The sequence below is a fragment of the Ascaphus truei genome, chromosome 3 (assembly GCF_040206685.1).
Source record: "Ascaphus truei isolate aAscTru1 chromosome 3, aAscTru1.hap1, whole genome shotgun sequence".
Classification (NCBI taxonomy): Eukaryota; Metazoa; Chordata; class Amphibia; order Anura; family Ascaphidae; genus Ascaphus; species Ascaphus truei.
In genome coordinates this window covers 189,292,979-189,310,213 of record NC_134485.1, presented here as the reverse complement: position 1 = coordinate 189,310,213, position 17,235 = coordinate 189,292,979, and the positions used below count along the sequence as shown (strand labels likewise).

The window sequence follows — 17,235 nt, the reverse complement described above, 5'->3', positions numbered from 1 at the left end:
TTTCTACCACAAACTTTGAATATGGAGCGTTGATGCACGCAACCAAGGAAGCAGACCTCAGTGAGTATTGTTTTTCTCCCCAAGGAGACTTGATGACCGGTAACAGCGCTGCAGCTATAGTGACCTGCATGGCACTATTCCACACACCCATGGTATGTTATACCTTTATTACATCTCCTTATCAATACATATGGATCATCTCACTTGATTAGTGGATTCATCAGTGGTTGTGGTATTGCTGCTTACACATAGCACTGGGTCCAATATCTCACTGTATGGTTTAACTGGCTTCATACACATATGGACTGTCATTATACATATGACTGGAGTTTGGAATTGGATTGAGCACTGTTATTGGGACCTATGCCCCAAACCATCGATTATTCTCAAAAAGGAATCACTCGCAACATTGCTGTCACACAAAGAAAGTCCTCTAATGCATTTCACGCATAAAGCACTTTATGAAAGATGCGTGAAATGCATTAGAGGACTTTCTTTGTGTGACAGCAATGTTGCGAGTGATTCCTTTTTGAGAATAAACCTGCCTTTTTATCAGCAATTCCTGTCTGGTTCCCCTTTATTTTTTTTCTCGAAGCGGTGCTCTCCTTGTTCCTGCCATCCAGGTCATCAATCTTTGCTGCTTTTGTGGAGACACACAGAGCTTGGAATGCTTGTCCCTTCATCGGGGCAGTGAGTACAAAGTTTCACAAAGTGATATAAGATGACTGCTTAGTCTTATTTTGTTCATGAACTGTTTTACATAAGTCTGGTTCAAAGGGGGATATCAACTATAGTGGAGAGAGTGGTTTGGGCAGTCCTGAACAACTTGGACTGTGTCCCAACTTCTCAAGTATCTCTCCTCCCACCACCCGCCCCCCTCGGCACAGTGTTTGATTAACCCTCATTGACTTTGGAGCTATTATTGAACTACCAGTTTCAATCATTATACATTAGAGGGCACACTGTCACCAGACAAAATAATTACCTCTACTCACTCTGCACCTGGACTGCAACCGCACTACTCCACATTACTGAAAATACGAATATGTACTATTTGTGATTGCAATAAGAATCTGCTTCAGCTGTGCAGCACTAGCTCGGGACTTTGTGTTTCGTTACTCTTTGCCAACAATTAGCTGCACTTTATCAGAGAGTTTTCCACACTGGTGAGATGGGGAACTTTCTTAGGAATTTCACTTTAAAAAGTGCAATCCCAAAAAGTTGGCCAGTGGAATTTCTTAAGGGCCCCTGAATAGGGAAGAGCTTGTCATGTTGTCTTTTCCCTTCTTACCCTGTCCGTGTCAGAGAGCCAATAAAGTTAAGGAGATGCACAGAAGGGGACTTGCTGAACACAGTGACATCACACAAAAGGAGAGCAACCAGAGGCAAATCAAACCCCTTCCAATTCGAACTTTAAAAAATTACTAAAAAGTGGCCAATTTTGGTAAGAAAAAGGTATCACCCAGATGAGACCTGTTAAACATATCACTAGAGGAATTGTCCCCCAAAAAAGAGAGTAATTTGTTAGAAGTGTTATCTCATCCAGTTACTGTCTATACAGCCTTGCGAGCACACTTCCCTTTCACACCTTTATCTCTCTCCCCCCTTTCTCTCAATTACTCTCCCCCTCACTTCACTCTCCCCCCACTATCACTCAATTACCCCTCTCACTCAATCCCACTCCCTCAATCCCCCTCTCCTCCCTCATTTACCCCTGATCCCCTGCCCACACACAATCCCCCCGCCCAAAATACTAACACCACTACACCCCCCAGATACAATTACCCGCCCCCCCCCAATACAAAATTACCACCACTGGGCTCCAGCTCTCCCCAGCTGTTCTGCCTGCCTCTTACAACGCTTTTCTCTCTCTCCCACCGAAAGCTGGGCCTGACTTCCGGGTGCACCCAGCTTCTGGCTCACACCAGCAGGAGAGAGGTCAGCCTGGGAAGAGGCAGACAGAGCAGCGGGAGAAAGCGGCTTAAAAAGAGACTTACAAATCGACACCATCAAGGAAGCTCACAATACAAGATTGGGGACAAGGTTTCGCTAGCCACTCACCAAAGTCATGCTGCAATTTATTGGCCTGTGCCCTATTGAAAAATACATAAACCGAGTAGCTTTCTGTATCAATCTGCAAGAATAGCTACATATACTGTACATTATGTTTTCACATTTCTGTGTTTAAACTATTTTTTAAACATTTATTTCTGGAGGCAACTCTCCTTCTCCATTCCCTCTTCAAATCCAACGGGAAGAGAAGTATGTGGTAGCCAGTATTTTGGATTCCTGGAGACATTAAGGACAACTTCAGTACTTTGCTGACTGGAAGGGATATAATCCAGGGAAATGATCTTGGGAACCAGTGGTTAACATCCATAGTCCACGTTGCCTAAAAGGTTTTCACAAGACCTACCCGGGAAAGACTGGAAGACGTCTTAAGAGGAGGGGGTTACAGTCAGGTCCTAAGGGATGTGAGCCAATTATCTCAGCACTCATAAGCAGCAGCCTTAACCAGTGACCTAAATCAGCTGATGCACAGCTCCACTGCTTCTGTGTACTGCCGAGCAGATCTACCTGGCTAGTCAGCTGCTACATCTCTCTGCATTTAGTCTAATAGACACACACCCCTGGTTTCCTTTAAATCATTACACACATTGAGTACATTACTCTCTGGTGTGTTCTGACCTATTTTTCTTACTGCCTGCCCTGACCGATTGTAACCTCGCTCTCTGGTACTATGCCTACCTGAGCATACCTAAGCTACTAAGCTCCTGCTTACTGCCTGTCCTGACTGCAGCCAATTGTGACCATGTTCTATGCTACTCCGAGACCAGTTTTCCTGACCGTCTGCTCCAGCTACTGGAATCTATTCAGATTCGAAAACTGTCTACTTTCGGTGCCTTACAAATATTGGACTATTAAATGCAGTTAACACATACTAAATAGGTGAAGACCACATTGTAAAATATTAAGAGGAAAAGTTTACGAGGCGGATTGCACCTTTGATGTACAGTACCATTAACCTAAACCTATGTATTCAGCACATGTAAAAAAGGTATACATTAAGTAGGGCTAATACACACAAAAGCATTAAATGTGCATCCAATTTATTACACTGTTAGAAATCTGCATAGCCAAATAGGAGTTTGCCATTACGATTTTAGTTTCTGCCTTAAATAACATTTTTAAAATAATGTACTGGATACAACTTAAGCAGCAATAGTATGAAGGCGCTATTGGTATCTAGCCTACACGGTAGCTCGCTACTTCCATTTAGACTTTGTACAGTAAAGCGGATAATATATTAATATGCATCTTGTAATTACTATTATGGGGCTTATTCTACTGTATATCCGCCGTAGTGCTCAGTCAGGCCGTTTTAAGCCACCATTCCCCATTGATCTGCTGCTTAGTCTGCATACATGCTACTGTAGATACCAAGTTACATACATAAAAATGCAGTGGTTCTCAAAATGGGGTCCCTGGACAACCACCACTAGTCACCACTTTGATACTGAATTGACCATCAAAATCCCAGAAATAGTTTTCATAGTTAAATAGTAGATAAGGCTGAAAAAAAGACATATGTCCATCAAGTTCAACCTATGCTAAATTTAGACAACAGATACTTTATCCAACAGCCCTACTTACAGTATATTAATCCAGAGGAAGGCAAACAAAACACCTCAGTGAAATATCATCCAATGATGTCTCATACGGGGAAAAATAAATACCAAATATTGGAAATCAGATTACACCCTGGATCAACATCCTTCCCATGTTTACTTATTTGGTGTATCCCTGAATACCGTTTCTTTCTAAAAAGATGTCCAACCTTTTTTTGAACATATCTATTGTATCTGCCATCACAGTCCCCATGGTTATGAATTCCGCATTTGAACTGCCCTTACTGTAAATAACCCTTTCCTTTGTGACTGGTGAAATCTGCTTTCTTTCAACCTTAAGGGATGACCCCATGTCTTTTGTACTGCCCTTGGGATGAATAATTCTTTTGAAAGCTCCTTGTATTGTCCCCGAATATATTTGTATATAGTTATCATATCCCCTCTTAGACGCCTCTTTTCTAATCTAAACAAATCTAATTTTGCTAGCCTCTCCTCATAAATCAGATTACCCACCCCTTTATTAATTTGGTGGCTCTTCTCTGCATTCTCTCTAGTTCCATAATGTCTTTTCTAAGGAGTGGTGTCCAAAATTGTACTCCATATTCAAGGTGTGGTCTTACTAATGCTTTATAAAAGGGCATAATTATGTTTACTTCCCTTCCATCCATTGCCCGTTTAATGCAAGATAAGATCTTGTTTGCCTTTCCAACTACTATATGACTGTGGGCAATATTGCTAAGCCTGCTGTCTACAAGCACTCTTAAATCGTTCTCCATCAAGGATTCCCGTAATTTATCCCCATTTAATTGGTAAGTCGCCTGTTTATTCTTGTTTCCCAAATGCATAACCTTATATTTATCTGTATTAACCCTCATTTGCTATTTACCTATCCAAGTTTCTCGTCTCCCTAAGTCCTTCTTGAGAGAAATTACATCCTGCTCTGATTCTACTACCTTACACAATTTAATAACATTAGCAAATATGGACACTTTGCTCTCTCTGCCAACCTCAAGGTCATTAATAAACAAGTTAAAAAGCAGAGGTTCCAGTACTGATCCCTGCGGTTCTCCACTCACAACTTTAACCCAACCTGAAAAAGTTCCATTTATGACAACTCTCTGTTGTCAATCCTTCAACCAGTTTTCAATCTGGGTGCAAATATTTTTACAGAGTCAAATTTGTTTTATTTTGTAAACTAACCTCGTGTCGAACCAAGTGGAAAACTTGATATGCTTTGCTTTCGAGGTTCCAAACCTGATCAGGATTAGATTTACAATATGAAAACTTGAATTTCTCTTAATACAGATGCAGGCTGTGACAAAACCCGCCATGAAGTCACTTTACAAGAATGGAATGATCTTCTGGATCCTGATTTGGAGGCTCAGCTAATTTTCAAACACCTACTTGGAGTGAGAGAAATAATGCAGTAGGTACACCTATGACTGTCAGTTCACCATCCATGTAAGACAGTACTATTGTGTTATATAAGATAAAGTATGAGCACAAATATGCTTCTATTAATGATGAAAAACATTGTTTAATTTTTAACATTGTTTAACATTATTACAACTCTGGCAGAAATGTTAAATGTATTTTCACCTACGTATAAAATTCCCAGTAAGAGACAGCAATGTTGTTTATTACTGTAATGTCTACTTTTAATACACATTGTGCCAGCATTGATTGGGATAAACACAGAGACTCCTTGTTGAATGGAGTATTATTAGGGATTAATTACCGACTTGCCAATATTTGTTTCAAGTACCCTTTCTTAAATCAATGGAAAAAGTATTGGAGCAGCTACAGTTGTGTGAAAAAGAAAGTACACCCTCTTTGAATTCTATGGTTTTACATATCAGGACATAATAACAATCATCTGTTCCTTAGCAGGTCTTAAAATTAGGTAAATACATCCTCAGATGAACAACAACACATGACATATTACACCGTCATGATTTATTTAACAAACATAAAGCCAAAATGGAGAAGCCATGTGTGAAAAATTAAGTATACGTTATAATTCATTAGCTTGTAGAACCACCTTTAGCAGCAATAACTTGAAGTAATCATTTTCTGTATGACTTTATCAGTCTCTCACATCGTTGTAGAGGAATTTTGGCCCACTCTTTACAATGTTGCTTCAGTTCATTGAGGTTTGTGGGCATTTGTTTATGCACAGCTCTCTTAAGGTCCAGCCACAGCATTTCAATCAGGTTGAGGTCTGGACTTTGACTGGGCCATTGCAACAGCTTGATTCTTTTCTTTTTCAGCCATTCTGCTGTAGATTTGCTGGTGTGCTTGGGATCATTGTCCTGTTGCATGACCCAATTTCGGCCAAGCTTTAACTGTTGGACAGATGGCCTCACATTTGACTCTAGAATACTTTGGTATACAGAGGAGTTTCATGGTTGACTCAATGACTGCAAGGTTCCCAGGTCCTGTGGCTGCAAAACAAGCCCAAATCATCACCCCTCCACCACCGTGCTTGACAATTGGTATGTGGTGTTTGTGCTGATATGCTGTGTTTGGTTTTCGCCAAACGTAGTGCTGTGCATTATGGCCAAACATCTCCCCTTTGGTCTCGTCTGTCCAAAGGACATTGTTCCAGAAGTCTTGTGGTTTGTTCAGATGCAAATTTGCAAACATAAGCTGTGCTGCCATGTTCTTTTTAGAGAGAAGAGGCTTTCTCCTGGCAACCCTTCCAAACAAACCATACTTGTTCAGCCTTTTTCTAATTGTACTGTCATGAACTTTAACATGTAACATGCTAACTGAGGCCTGTAGAGTCTGAGATGCAACTCTTGGGTTTTTTGCAATTTCTCTGAGCATTGCACGGTCTGACCTTAGGGTGAATTTGCTGGGACGTCCACTCCTGGAAAGATTGGCAACTGTCTTGAATGTTTTCCACTTTTGAATAATCTTTCTCACTTTAGAATGATGGATTTTAAATTGTTTGGAAATGGCCTTATATCCGTTCCCAGATTGATGGGCAGCAACAATTGCTTCTCTAAGATCATTGCTGATGTCTTTCCTCCTTGGCATTGTGTTAACACACACCTGAATGCTCCAGACCAGCAAATTGCTAAAAATTCGGCTTTTATAGAGGTGGTCACACTTGCTGATGATCAATTAATCAAGGGCATTTGATTAGCAGCACCTGTCTGCTACTTAGCATCTTAATTCCTACGGAAGCAGTAAGGGTGTACTTAGTTTTTCACACACAGCTTCCCCATTTTGGCTTTATTTTTGTTAAATAAATCATGACATGGGGTAATATGTCATGTGTTGTTCATCTGAGGTTGTATTTACCTAATTTTAAGACCTGCAAAGGGACAGATGATTGTTATTGTCCTGTTACACTGGCGACACACTTTATTCGAGCTTGGCTAGTCCCACGAATTCGGGTATACCCGGGTGTATTGAGGTTTGTGACTGTTTTCTGCCCGAGTGCATTGAGTTATTTTCCAAGCAGGGATTGAAGCATTTTATTCCCGCTGGCTGCAATACTGCACAGTATATATATATATACTGCATTACAATTCATGAATTTATGCCATCTGGTAGACACGCAGCCTATTAAATCCTAATCATTATCATTTAACAGATCAGCCGCCCATCAGCCAGGCATGAACCCAGGCTGGGAAGGCAAATGCAACGGGGCTTGTTAGAGGTGAGGAGTGGCGCATTCCAGGTATCTGCCAGGTACATACCGGGTATTTGCTCGAATAAAGTGTGTCGGTGCAGTATGTAAAACCATAGAATTCAAAGAGGGTGTACTTTCTTTTTCACACAACTGTACATATATACAGTGTATCAAGTTCCACTACACAATCATTTTGCATCATTTCACAAAATCATGACTGAACATGAGGTCTCTGGACTTGTACGTTGCCTCATATGATGAGAAACGTCTCTCTCGTACAAGTCTGTAATATGTCAGGACCAGTTCAATTGTGCCATAAGATCTAGAAATCAATCAAGAAAATGTCTTAAATAACTCAATACTGCCATTTAAATAACAAGTCAACGGTTTTGTTTTGTTTTCTAAAGGGAGAAATACCTGGAACTGGCAAAGCAGGATAACTGTGACAAAACTCTTCTTAATGCAGGTATAACTTGTGAATATATGTAAAAGAGAGCCCACTGCAATCTTAATGTTACCATGGTTAACTCGGGGACTAGAATTGTTTATTTATTTATATTTTAAATCTTTATTTTTAAACACAAACAAAATATGGAAAAAGACATGCCCAGAAGACACGATCCTAAAGTTATAGGAGTTAAACTCATGGTGTTTGGCCGCGACCAAACCGCCGCTGGGACACTTCGCCGCATGTCTGCTTGCCGCGGGACAATTCACTGCGATGTCCGCTCCTGCACCCGACCCAGCAAGCCAAGCTTGCCACGCCGACCACTGCATGTCCCGACCGCCTGCTCCGACAACTGCATGTCCCGACCGCCTGCTCCGACAACTGCATGTCCCGACCGCCTGCTCCGACAACTGCATGTCCCGAGCGCCTGCTCCGACAACTGCATGTCCCGACCGCCTGCTCCGACAACTGCATGTCCCGACCGCCTGCTCCGACAACTGCATGTCCCGACCGCCTGCTCCGACAACTGCATGTCCCGACCGCCTGCTCCGACAACTGCATGTCCCGACCGCCTGCTCCGACAACTGCATGTCCCGACCGCCTGCTCCGACAATTGCATGTCCCGACCGCCTGCTCCGACAACTGCATGTCCCGACCGCCTGCTCCGACAACTGCATGTCCCGACCGCCTGCTCCGACAACTGCATGCCCCGACCGCCTGCTCCGACCACTGCATGTCCCGACCGCCTGCTCCGACAACTGCATGTCCCGACCGCCTGCTCCGACAACTGCATGTCCCGACCGCCTGCTCCGACAATTGCATGTCCCGACCGCCTGCTCCGACCACTGCATGTCCCGACCGCCTGCTCCGACAACTGCATGTCCCGACCGCCTGCTCCGACAACTGCATGTCCCGACCGCCTGCTCCGACAACTGCATGTCTCGACCGCCTGCTCCGACAACTGCATGTCCGGACCGCCTGCTCCGACAATTGCATGTCCCGAGCGCCTGCTCCGACAACTGTATGTCCCGACCGCCTGCTCCGACAACTGCATGTCCCGACCGCCTGCTCCGACAACTGCATGTTTAAATGTACCGCGTGGGACCGCTACACACCCTGGACAGGCCGCTACATCTTTAAATATCTATTGGGACTTTTAAAGATGGAGCGGTCGAAGCGAACTTCTAGGCAGTGTAGCAGTCCTGCGCGGGACATTTAAACATGCAGTTGTCGCAGTGGACAGTCAGGTGTGGGAGTGGACATCGCAGTGAAATATCCCGGCTGCATTTTGGTTGCGGCCAAACATCCTAGACCATCTGGAATCGCAGCTTTAAATTCTACAAATCGAAATTATAAAGATGTTTTTTCTTTTATGATAAATTGAAAATCTAAAATAATTTCCAGCTGAATAATACAATTACACATCCATTCTATGCAGAGGTAAGACTCTTAGAGCTGAAATTACTTAAAGTTTGAGAATATAAAAGCAAAGCACTTCAATATATTCTTCATTTTCTTCTTAGTGTTGATATTATAGCACTTTCCTAAATTAGCTGACAAACCATTATTCTCCTATGAAAAAGAACTGCAACAGTTACATTCAGACAGCTACACATACAGGCAGATATCTGGGACATTAAAATGTTAAAAGAAGAAAATTATCACTATGGAGCACACGGGAGGTTGTTAAAAACAGTGACATAAATGTATTATTTATTTATTTTTACTCAAGTAACATGGACTGTACCATTACACTATTCTTTTATTTAAGCATGTCATAATTTGTTTAATTTTTGTTTTAGATCTTGAAAAAGACAGCGCTGCACAATTGTTCCAGATCCTCCAAGATCTCACAGCCGCTCATGACTCTTTCCTTACCAATTCCCCAACTTCAGCTGATCAAGAAAAAAAGTACTTACTCGAACTGTAGATTAAAAGTCAGCATCCCCGTAGGAATAAGTAATATTATTGGACCATGTTAAATGTACTAGTGCCGCAGATCTTTTATTAGTCAATAGCACCTTACACTGCCAAAAATATACTACATTTGCAATTAAAAATATTTAACCAAAATTGTCTTCATGAATTGCAAAATTTCTCTCCAGAATCCAAAATTTTGCCACAATGGCAAGGAAAATAGTTCTTAAACTTTTTCTTCGAGCAATCTAGCGGACCACCTCAGTGTTAATATTCCTGTGGAGGACTACCATAGTGGTGCATGTATATGCACAAAATTAGAGACATATAGTCTGAAAAGCATGTCACAAACCAATCTTCTGGCTTTAATCAGTGATAGGAAAGACCAGAGGCTACATACATACAACTAATCTAGAGGTACTTTAGGGCCCATCATCAAAGTGGTGTATTCTTTGCTGTTCTTACGTGAGCAAGTTGCTTCCAATTGTAAAGTAGCTCATGTTTTGAAGTTTGTCTACTCAATTCAGCTCCCTGAAGTAGCCAGTGACCCTGGGCTGAATGAAAGTGGCCCCCGGTGACAATGCTGGGTGGTCCACTTGTATCAAATTATGTAATATTTACACAGTAAGCTAAAATAAATCATTTCAGGAAACATGAGCTACAGCAGATAAAGTGGTGGGCTATTCTGGATTACACCTTTCTATTGCAAAACTGCATTCTTGTCATATCTCACGAATTAACATTTTGCTTATTTTTTTAAATTGCACGGCAGCTGAAAATGCGCCATTTTCTTCTTAGAAATATTGGGGTGAAGGAGAGAAGATCAATGTCAGCTCAGAAGATTTTTTTTTATCAGGGAGACAAATTACAACATAACATGTAGAACTTTAAATATCCTGCCGTGTGTGTTCAGTAACTTCCCCCATTTCTCAGTATAACCATAAAGGGCAAAATGGATGCAACGCACTTTTAAATCTTAAGACCAAGAGTAGAATGAACACACACATTCCCAGCAAGCTCAAACCCCACAATATATATATATATATACACACACACACACACACACAAATAGAGAAAGAAGAAAAAGCGCCTGATCCTAGCGTGATACCAGTGACTAAAATTTAATGATCTTGAACAACAAGTTAAAACTCACATACATCCGAAGTTTTCAAGCGTGTTATGAGATTACTCCTGCTCCAACATGTCCCTGGGACGCTGCACTGCTCGATCTGTTCTGCGTGGTCAGTCGCGGGATCACCTCCTCACGAATCCTCCCAATTCGTGTTGCTCGTTAGTCCTCCGGCAACTAGCAGTCAGTTGACAGCGTTCGATAGAGAAAGTTTCCAATCCTCAGGGCAGAGTATCAACACCTTCTCCAGAGTAGTAGTGCAGAGTCCTTTACACACCGCCTCTCACAGCAGCACGTGACCCTACGCGTTTCTTCAAATAAACTGATTTCATCAGGGGATGGGTTCTGGTTACGCATGCATGGTATATGTAGCACCAGAATCCAATCAGGGGAGACCTACTTAGTCAACACCTGTGTGCATATTATTGTAAATCCCTACAATTCACATATGTACTCTAGATAAAGGAACAGAAAGTGATATAATGAAATCATTTTCAACAAGCATAACAATCAATCATTTGCACAGATTTGACCACCATGCTATAAAAGTTATGAACACTTGATCAAATCAATTTTATACCCAGAAAGAGATGGAAGAAAACCGCTATATTATTTGGCTTATATAGAGGACAGCATAGAATGATGTTTGATCTTCTGAACAATTGCCATAATGCATATAAAAGGATATTATAAACAGCAATAATTGTAGTCACAATTCCATCCATAGGATGGCAACTTTCTAACCTATTAAACTTTGGATAGGTTTTGGATATCTACCAAATCGCATATGGCTATTAAAATGTTCATATATAAAATAATCCATTATCATAGTGAAGTTATACGGATAACCTATATTAGATCATTCTTAAGAGAATTCCAATGATTCTAGTTCATACAATATCCCTCAGAGATGGAGAGTGAACTGAGGAGAATGAAAGAAACTATCCATAAGATCCATGAACATATTCTATTTATCATTTTTAATATTAAATTAAAGAAAAAACAAAGAGAACAGACCTGGCCACCACTTGGGGATTAGGCAATTATCCAAAATCTGACCATTTTATGTAGTACCGCAATCACATGAACACAATTCTTTATCGTTTATTATGTAAAAACTCAAATAATAATTATTATCCCCAAAAGTGATTAATTGTTACCACCAACTATATTGATTAATCATATAGTGATCTAATCCCCTATAATGTATTGAAATTGTGAATATTAATACTAAATAAATGTGTTTTAATATAGAATAACACTAAAAATTACATTTGTGAATATAACGTCATATATAATATATTAGTGAATACTAAAAAAACTATTAATTTAGCTTAAACAATGACTATTTTTGTGTACTATTATGTGCTGTGATCTGATTATATAAAAAATACATTTGTGAATATACCATCATATGTGTAGATTAGTGAATACAAAAAACTATTGTATATAGCTTAAACAATTATTAATTTTGTGTACTGTTGTGTGCTGTGATCTGATTTTGCAACTCCAGCCAGGAACCCTTCGAGAACAGAATTCAGGGGGGGAACATGTCAAGCATATTCAAACCAGATCTCTATACCAAATATATAGACAGGAGGAGGAGATACATTTATACAACGGTGCTAATGTCTATACAACCATTGGACTCAATGTATTTAATACATAAATCCAATAGGTCTCTCTTAGATTTACATTTATTGTGCCTAGCTCCACTCAACAGAGTGGGTGCAATGGCTTCAATTCCCATTACCTTTGCCGAGTTTGGATCTTTATGATGTTTTACCATGTAATGTCGGGATAAGCTATGTGTTTGTAACCTGTGTATTACATTCCGACGATGTTCCAGGAAGCGCGTACTTTAAGTACGCACTGTCCTCCCCACATATTGAATGCCGCACGGACACACGATTGCATACATTTTAAATGTGGATAAACAATTAATGTGGCCCTATACTTGATGTACTGATCCATTTGAGTATTAATTGATTTTATCTACTCTATTTAGATGTTTAAATGTTAAACATCTCGTTCTCCCACAGGGGAAATTACCATTCTTAGGTTTACCAATTATTGTATTATCTTTAAGAGGTTTTTAGTCTACTAGGCACTATTAGTGTTTTAATATTCCTTGCTTTCTGAAAAACAATAGGTACTCTAGGTGGTAATTTAGAACCAAAGATTGGATCATTTAACATGATACCCCAATGTTTATTAAGAAAGCCGCCTTTTGGGGGACAGATCGTCATGTCATATTAAAGCTGGATCCGATGGAAAATTATCAGGTGGTGTTCAAGAGCCTTTTATTAAAAGCACAATCTGCAGGTGTGATTAAAAAAAAATCTGAATTTAATTTCCTTTACAATAGATATCCTAGAACACCTGTATTTTATCACATACCCAAACTACATAAGAATGTTGAACAACCGCCAGGGAGACCCAGTCTCGGGGGTGGAGTCGATGACATCCAGCATGTCCCAATATGTACACTATATTTTACTACCATTTGTGGTCAAATTGAAAATCATATTTAAGGGTCACACTGGACGTCAATCAGCTCCATCCCAGGGATTCCTTCTATGTGATGTGGTGGGTGTTGAAGTTTGAGCTTGCTGGGAATGTGTGTGTTAATTCAATTTCTAACTGGTAACAGTTGTTTGGAGGTAAGTGGCCCCTCCTCCCAGAGCTCACCCCTCCCCACCTTTTTAACTTGGGAAGTTTTCTCATTTTGCTGTATGGACGGAACCTACTATGGTTGTTCCCCCTCATACAAAAGTAAAAGGGAAGGTTCACAGTGTAGTGTTAGGACCTGCAAATTTGGTTATACCTCGATGTTGGAATGCAGGCTTATGACGCGTTGGCCAAAGGGTTTAACTAAAATGACCAAGAAACTATTATTATTGAAGTACTTAACTTTATACTTATTACTATATATGTTTTGTCAATTGGATGTAGCATTGGGCACACCTGTCTTTTGTGGTATAGAAGAGTAAAATGACCACAATGACCAACAACTACACTTTTTTTTTTAAAAGAGCATTATACAGGCAGTAATGAATAGGATTATGGAATTAAAATAAGCCAACCTTCCCTGGCAAAGCAGTTCTAAAGCTAATATGAATCTTCATAGCTCTCAAAGATACGCCAATTAAAACCACAAACATCATTAAAGAATATGATGTATCTTACAACCAAGAAAACTCAGTTTGAATCAGACTCTTCAGGGCAGGGACACATTGTGCCTTCTAAAGTCAGTGTACAGTGTTATAATCTTCTCATATATCAAAACCTATTTCCAAAAAATTCAAGCATAAGATAAGATACTCCTAGAAGCAAGATTTACCAGATAGATATTCTAAATTAGACCTGTGTGATTAGTGAGGCTCCTCAAGTACAAGTAAATGGAAGGGTTAAATAAAGTTTAACAGCTTCAAGAATTTTATGAAGTAGGATGTTATTGCATTATATCTATTGGACTTGAAACCCCTGGACTTTGCCCTAAGAGGATTCTGGGTAAGAAGAGAAAACTTATTTGAATATTTGGCCAGTGTGAACAAGAAAAGGATGGGTTAATGTTTCAAGGCAGCATGAAATAGCAAAGTCGATCTGTTCAGCGGACATTGCCACAGGAGAGAACAGAGATTCAGCCCATACATCAACCACAGCTAGGCCCAGCAAAAGAGAACATTAAACAAAGAAGAAACAGTTACAGATGGGCGGTATTGGAGCAGGCGCAAAGAATGTTAGAACATAAGAATGATGTAGTGCGAGAGCTTTAAGAAAAAATAAATTATAAGTTAGCATTACCATAATTCACCACTCAAAAAAAAAAAAAAAAAAACGACGACACCAAGCAGGAACACTCATTGCGCATGCGCCGGCTTTCATTCGCGCGGTCGACGTTGACTGCTCATGCATGCGCAAACTACACATGTGCGAGCGGTGAACACTGACCACGCATGTGCGAACGAAAGCAGACAGCGCATGCATGGCCAGAAATCCTGGACATTTTTAGTTATTTAAAAAGTCCTCTCGGGCGGCGACTTTAAAATTTAAAAAAACAGACATGCCTGCGAAAATACGGACATATGGTAACCCTATATAAGTATTACGCCCGGAATAAGATTCCTTTCTCTAGAACCGGGAGGTGCCAGTCTTCATCACACGAAGACAGAGCTGTACTATTAATCCTAACTGCTTGCTGAGGCTTAAATACAACTAAGGCTGCGGCCGTGGTGAGAGCGACAGCGCGTGCGATGCAAACAAATGGTTGTACCTCAATGAAGGACGGCCATAGAGTGCACGCGCGCGACTGATTTTGTCACGTGATGTCCAGGTCACGTGAGCGGTTCAGCCAATGAGAGTGAACCGCTCACGTGATGTCACAGGCATGCCTCCCATTCGCGTCTCATCCACCTCCACAGGCATGGGATCGCTCCAGCATGCATGACGCCAAACGCTCTGTCACACGCACGCGCCCAGCATGTCCTCAGCCTAAATCTACTTTGAGAAACATCTCATGTCACTCAACTGCCTTCATATTCCATTGTGTATTTGGCTAACTTGGCTACTAGTTATTTCTCTTTATTTTATTCGGTATCTGCTCTTTGAAAAAAAACACAAGTTTCAAACAGGTATTTTTTTTTTTTCAACTTAAATTTTTTATTGGAAATTACAAGTGCAAACATTGTGTCACCGCCTGTTGTATCACTTCCAATTATAAACAAACACCATTATGATCAGTGCTAGCATTCCTCTACAGACGACATCACAGATAAGACAAGACGAACCAGACGAGGGAACTGGGGTGAGGGGGGAGGGTGGGAAAAGAGGGGGGGGGGGGGGAGAAAGGAGAGTGCCTCAGGCTTCTTGCTTCGTGGCTGTCCGTATGCCGCCTTGACAGGTGCCGACTGGGTTGGCTTTCTGGGGCGGGACTTTCTATTGTATCCTCCGTTTTGACCTAAACTTGTGGGGCTGTCTTCTATCAGTAGGTCTCTACGTCACGTCGCCTGTCCGACCCTTAAAGGAGAACGCATCTGTGTCTATTAGTGCAAAATCGTGGTGGCCTCCACCCATGGGATGTTTAACTGGGCCAACCGTGGTGCCCAGACTTTTAGGTAGTTTGTGCCGGAGTCATTAACCAGACTTGTTAATTGTTCCATCCTGCAGACATGCCAAATCCTGTTTCTGATCTTAGGGATAATTGGGATTTCTTGTTGCTTCCATAATGCTGCGATCTCGCATCTAGTGGCTGTTGCAAAATGCGCAATCAATTTATGCGCTGCATTTGACAGACCCCGGATCCGCCTGCCCAAAATGAACACCCACGGGTCCAGGGGGATCTCCAAACCGAGAATCCACTGAATCCAATCTCTAATCTGTTCCCAAATAGGTGCCACCTTTGCGCAAGACCACAGCATGTGTCGCAGATCCGCTTCCTCCCCACATTGTTTAGGACAAAGAGGGGAGTAGCCTCTCACAAATTTAGCTAAGCGGGTTGGAGTGTAATACCACCGCATAAGGACTTTATATGCGTTCTCCTTTAATGTGGTGCAGATTTAACTTTTTGCAGCTGCCTGAATAATTCTGTCCCACTCTTCGTCCTCTAATGTCTCCCCTAAGTCCTCTTACCAGCGTCTCATGTAGCACAGTCTGTTTTCATTGGGCGTCGTCGGGCAGATCACTTCCCTGTACATTCTAGATGTAAGTCTCCTTGTGTCCGTATCTCTAGAACACAGCTGCTCAAAATTCGTTCGTGCCGGTCTAATTGGCGTTTTATTATAGAAATCTCTGATCTGGAGGAACCTAAAGAATTCGCTGTTTGGGATATTGTTAGAGGATTTAATTTGTTCAAAGGTTTGTATGGTCGTTATGCCCTCCAGATCTTTAAAACGGGTTATCCCCTTTTGCGTCCAAATAAAGAAATTTTTGCTATTCAGGCCCGGAGCGAAGTCTGGATTGCCCACAATTGGCGTCATCAATGACGTTCTAGTAGTCAGCTGACATCTAAATTTCGTGGCCTCCCAAACTCAATGAATTGACCATGGTCTGCAGCGGCATTTCCATCTTGCGTACCCCTCCTTTGGGTAGCCAGATTAAGTTTCTGATTTCAATCGGTGCACAACAGTTCCTCTCCAACTCTACCCATCTCCGCAAGTTTGGGTCAGTGTGCCATTGGAGAATCTGCCCTAATTGGGCTGCTTTGTAGTAAGCCTGCAAGCAAGGCACCGCTAAACCTCCACTTATGGTGGGACATTTTAAAATTCCCTTAGAGATTCTTGGGTTTTTCTTATTCCAAATAAATTTCATTATTTGTGACTGTAGGGAGAGGATGTCCGCCTGTACCAAAGGGATAGGGAGACTCTGGAAAAGATATAACATCTTTGGGAGGAGGTTCATTTTCACGCTATGTATCCTCCCAATCCATGAAATACTCCCCTTCATCCAGGTCCTGAGATCCTCCCCCAGT

The 17,235-nt window shown here is 41.3% G+C and overlaps 1 protein-coding gene across 1 annotated transcript in view; it reads left to right on the top strand.

The window, feature by feature from the left end:
• LOC142489302 (ras GTPase-activating protein 4-like) overlaps window positions 1–9,793 on the top strand; it is a 226,729-nt gene extending 216,936 nt beyond the window's left edge. The window contains exons 20-22 of the mRNA XM_075589825.1: window positions 4,935–5,055; window positions 7,680–7,738; window positions 9,523–9,793. Of these exons, the coding sequence (XP_075445940.1) occupies window positions 4,935–5,055; window positions 7,680–7,738; window positions 9,523–9,650 (308 nt within the window). The 3' untranslated portion in view covers window positions 9,651–9,793. The remainder of the gene's footprint in view (window positions 1–4,934; window positions 5,056–7,679; window positions 7,739–9,522) is intronic.
• Window positions 9,794–17,235: the final 7,442 nt, after the last annotated feature.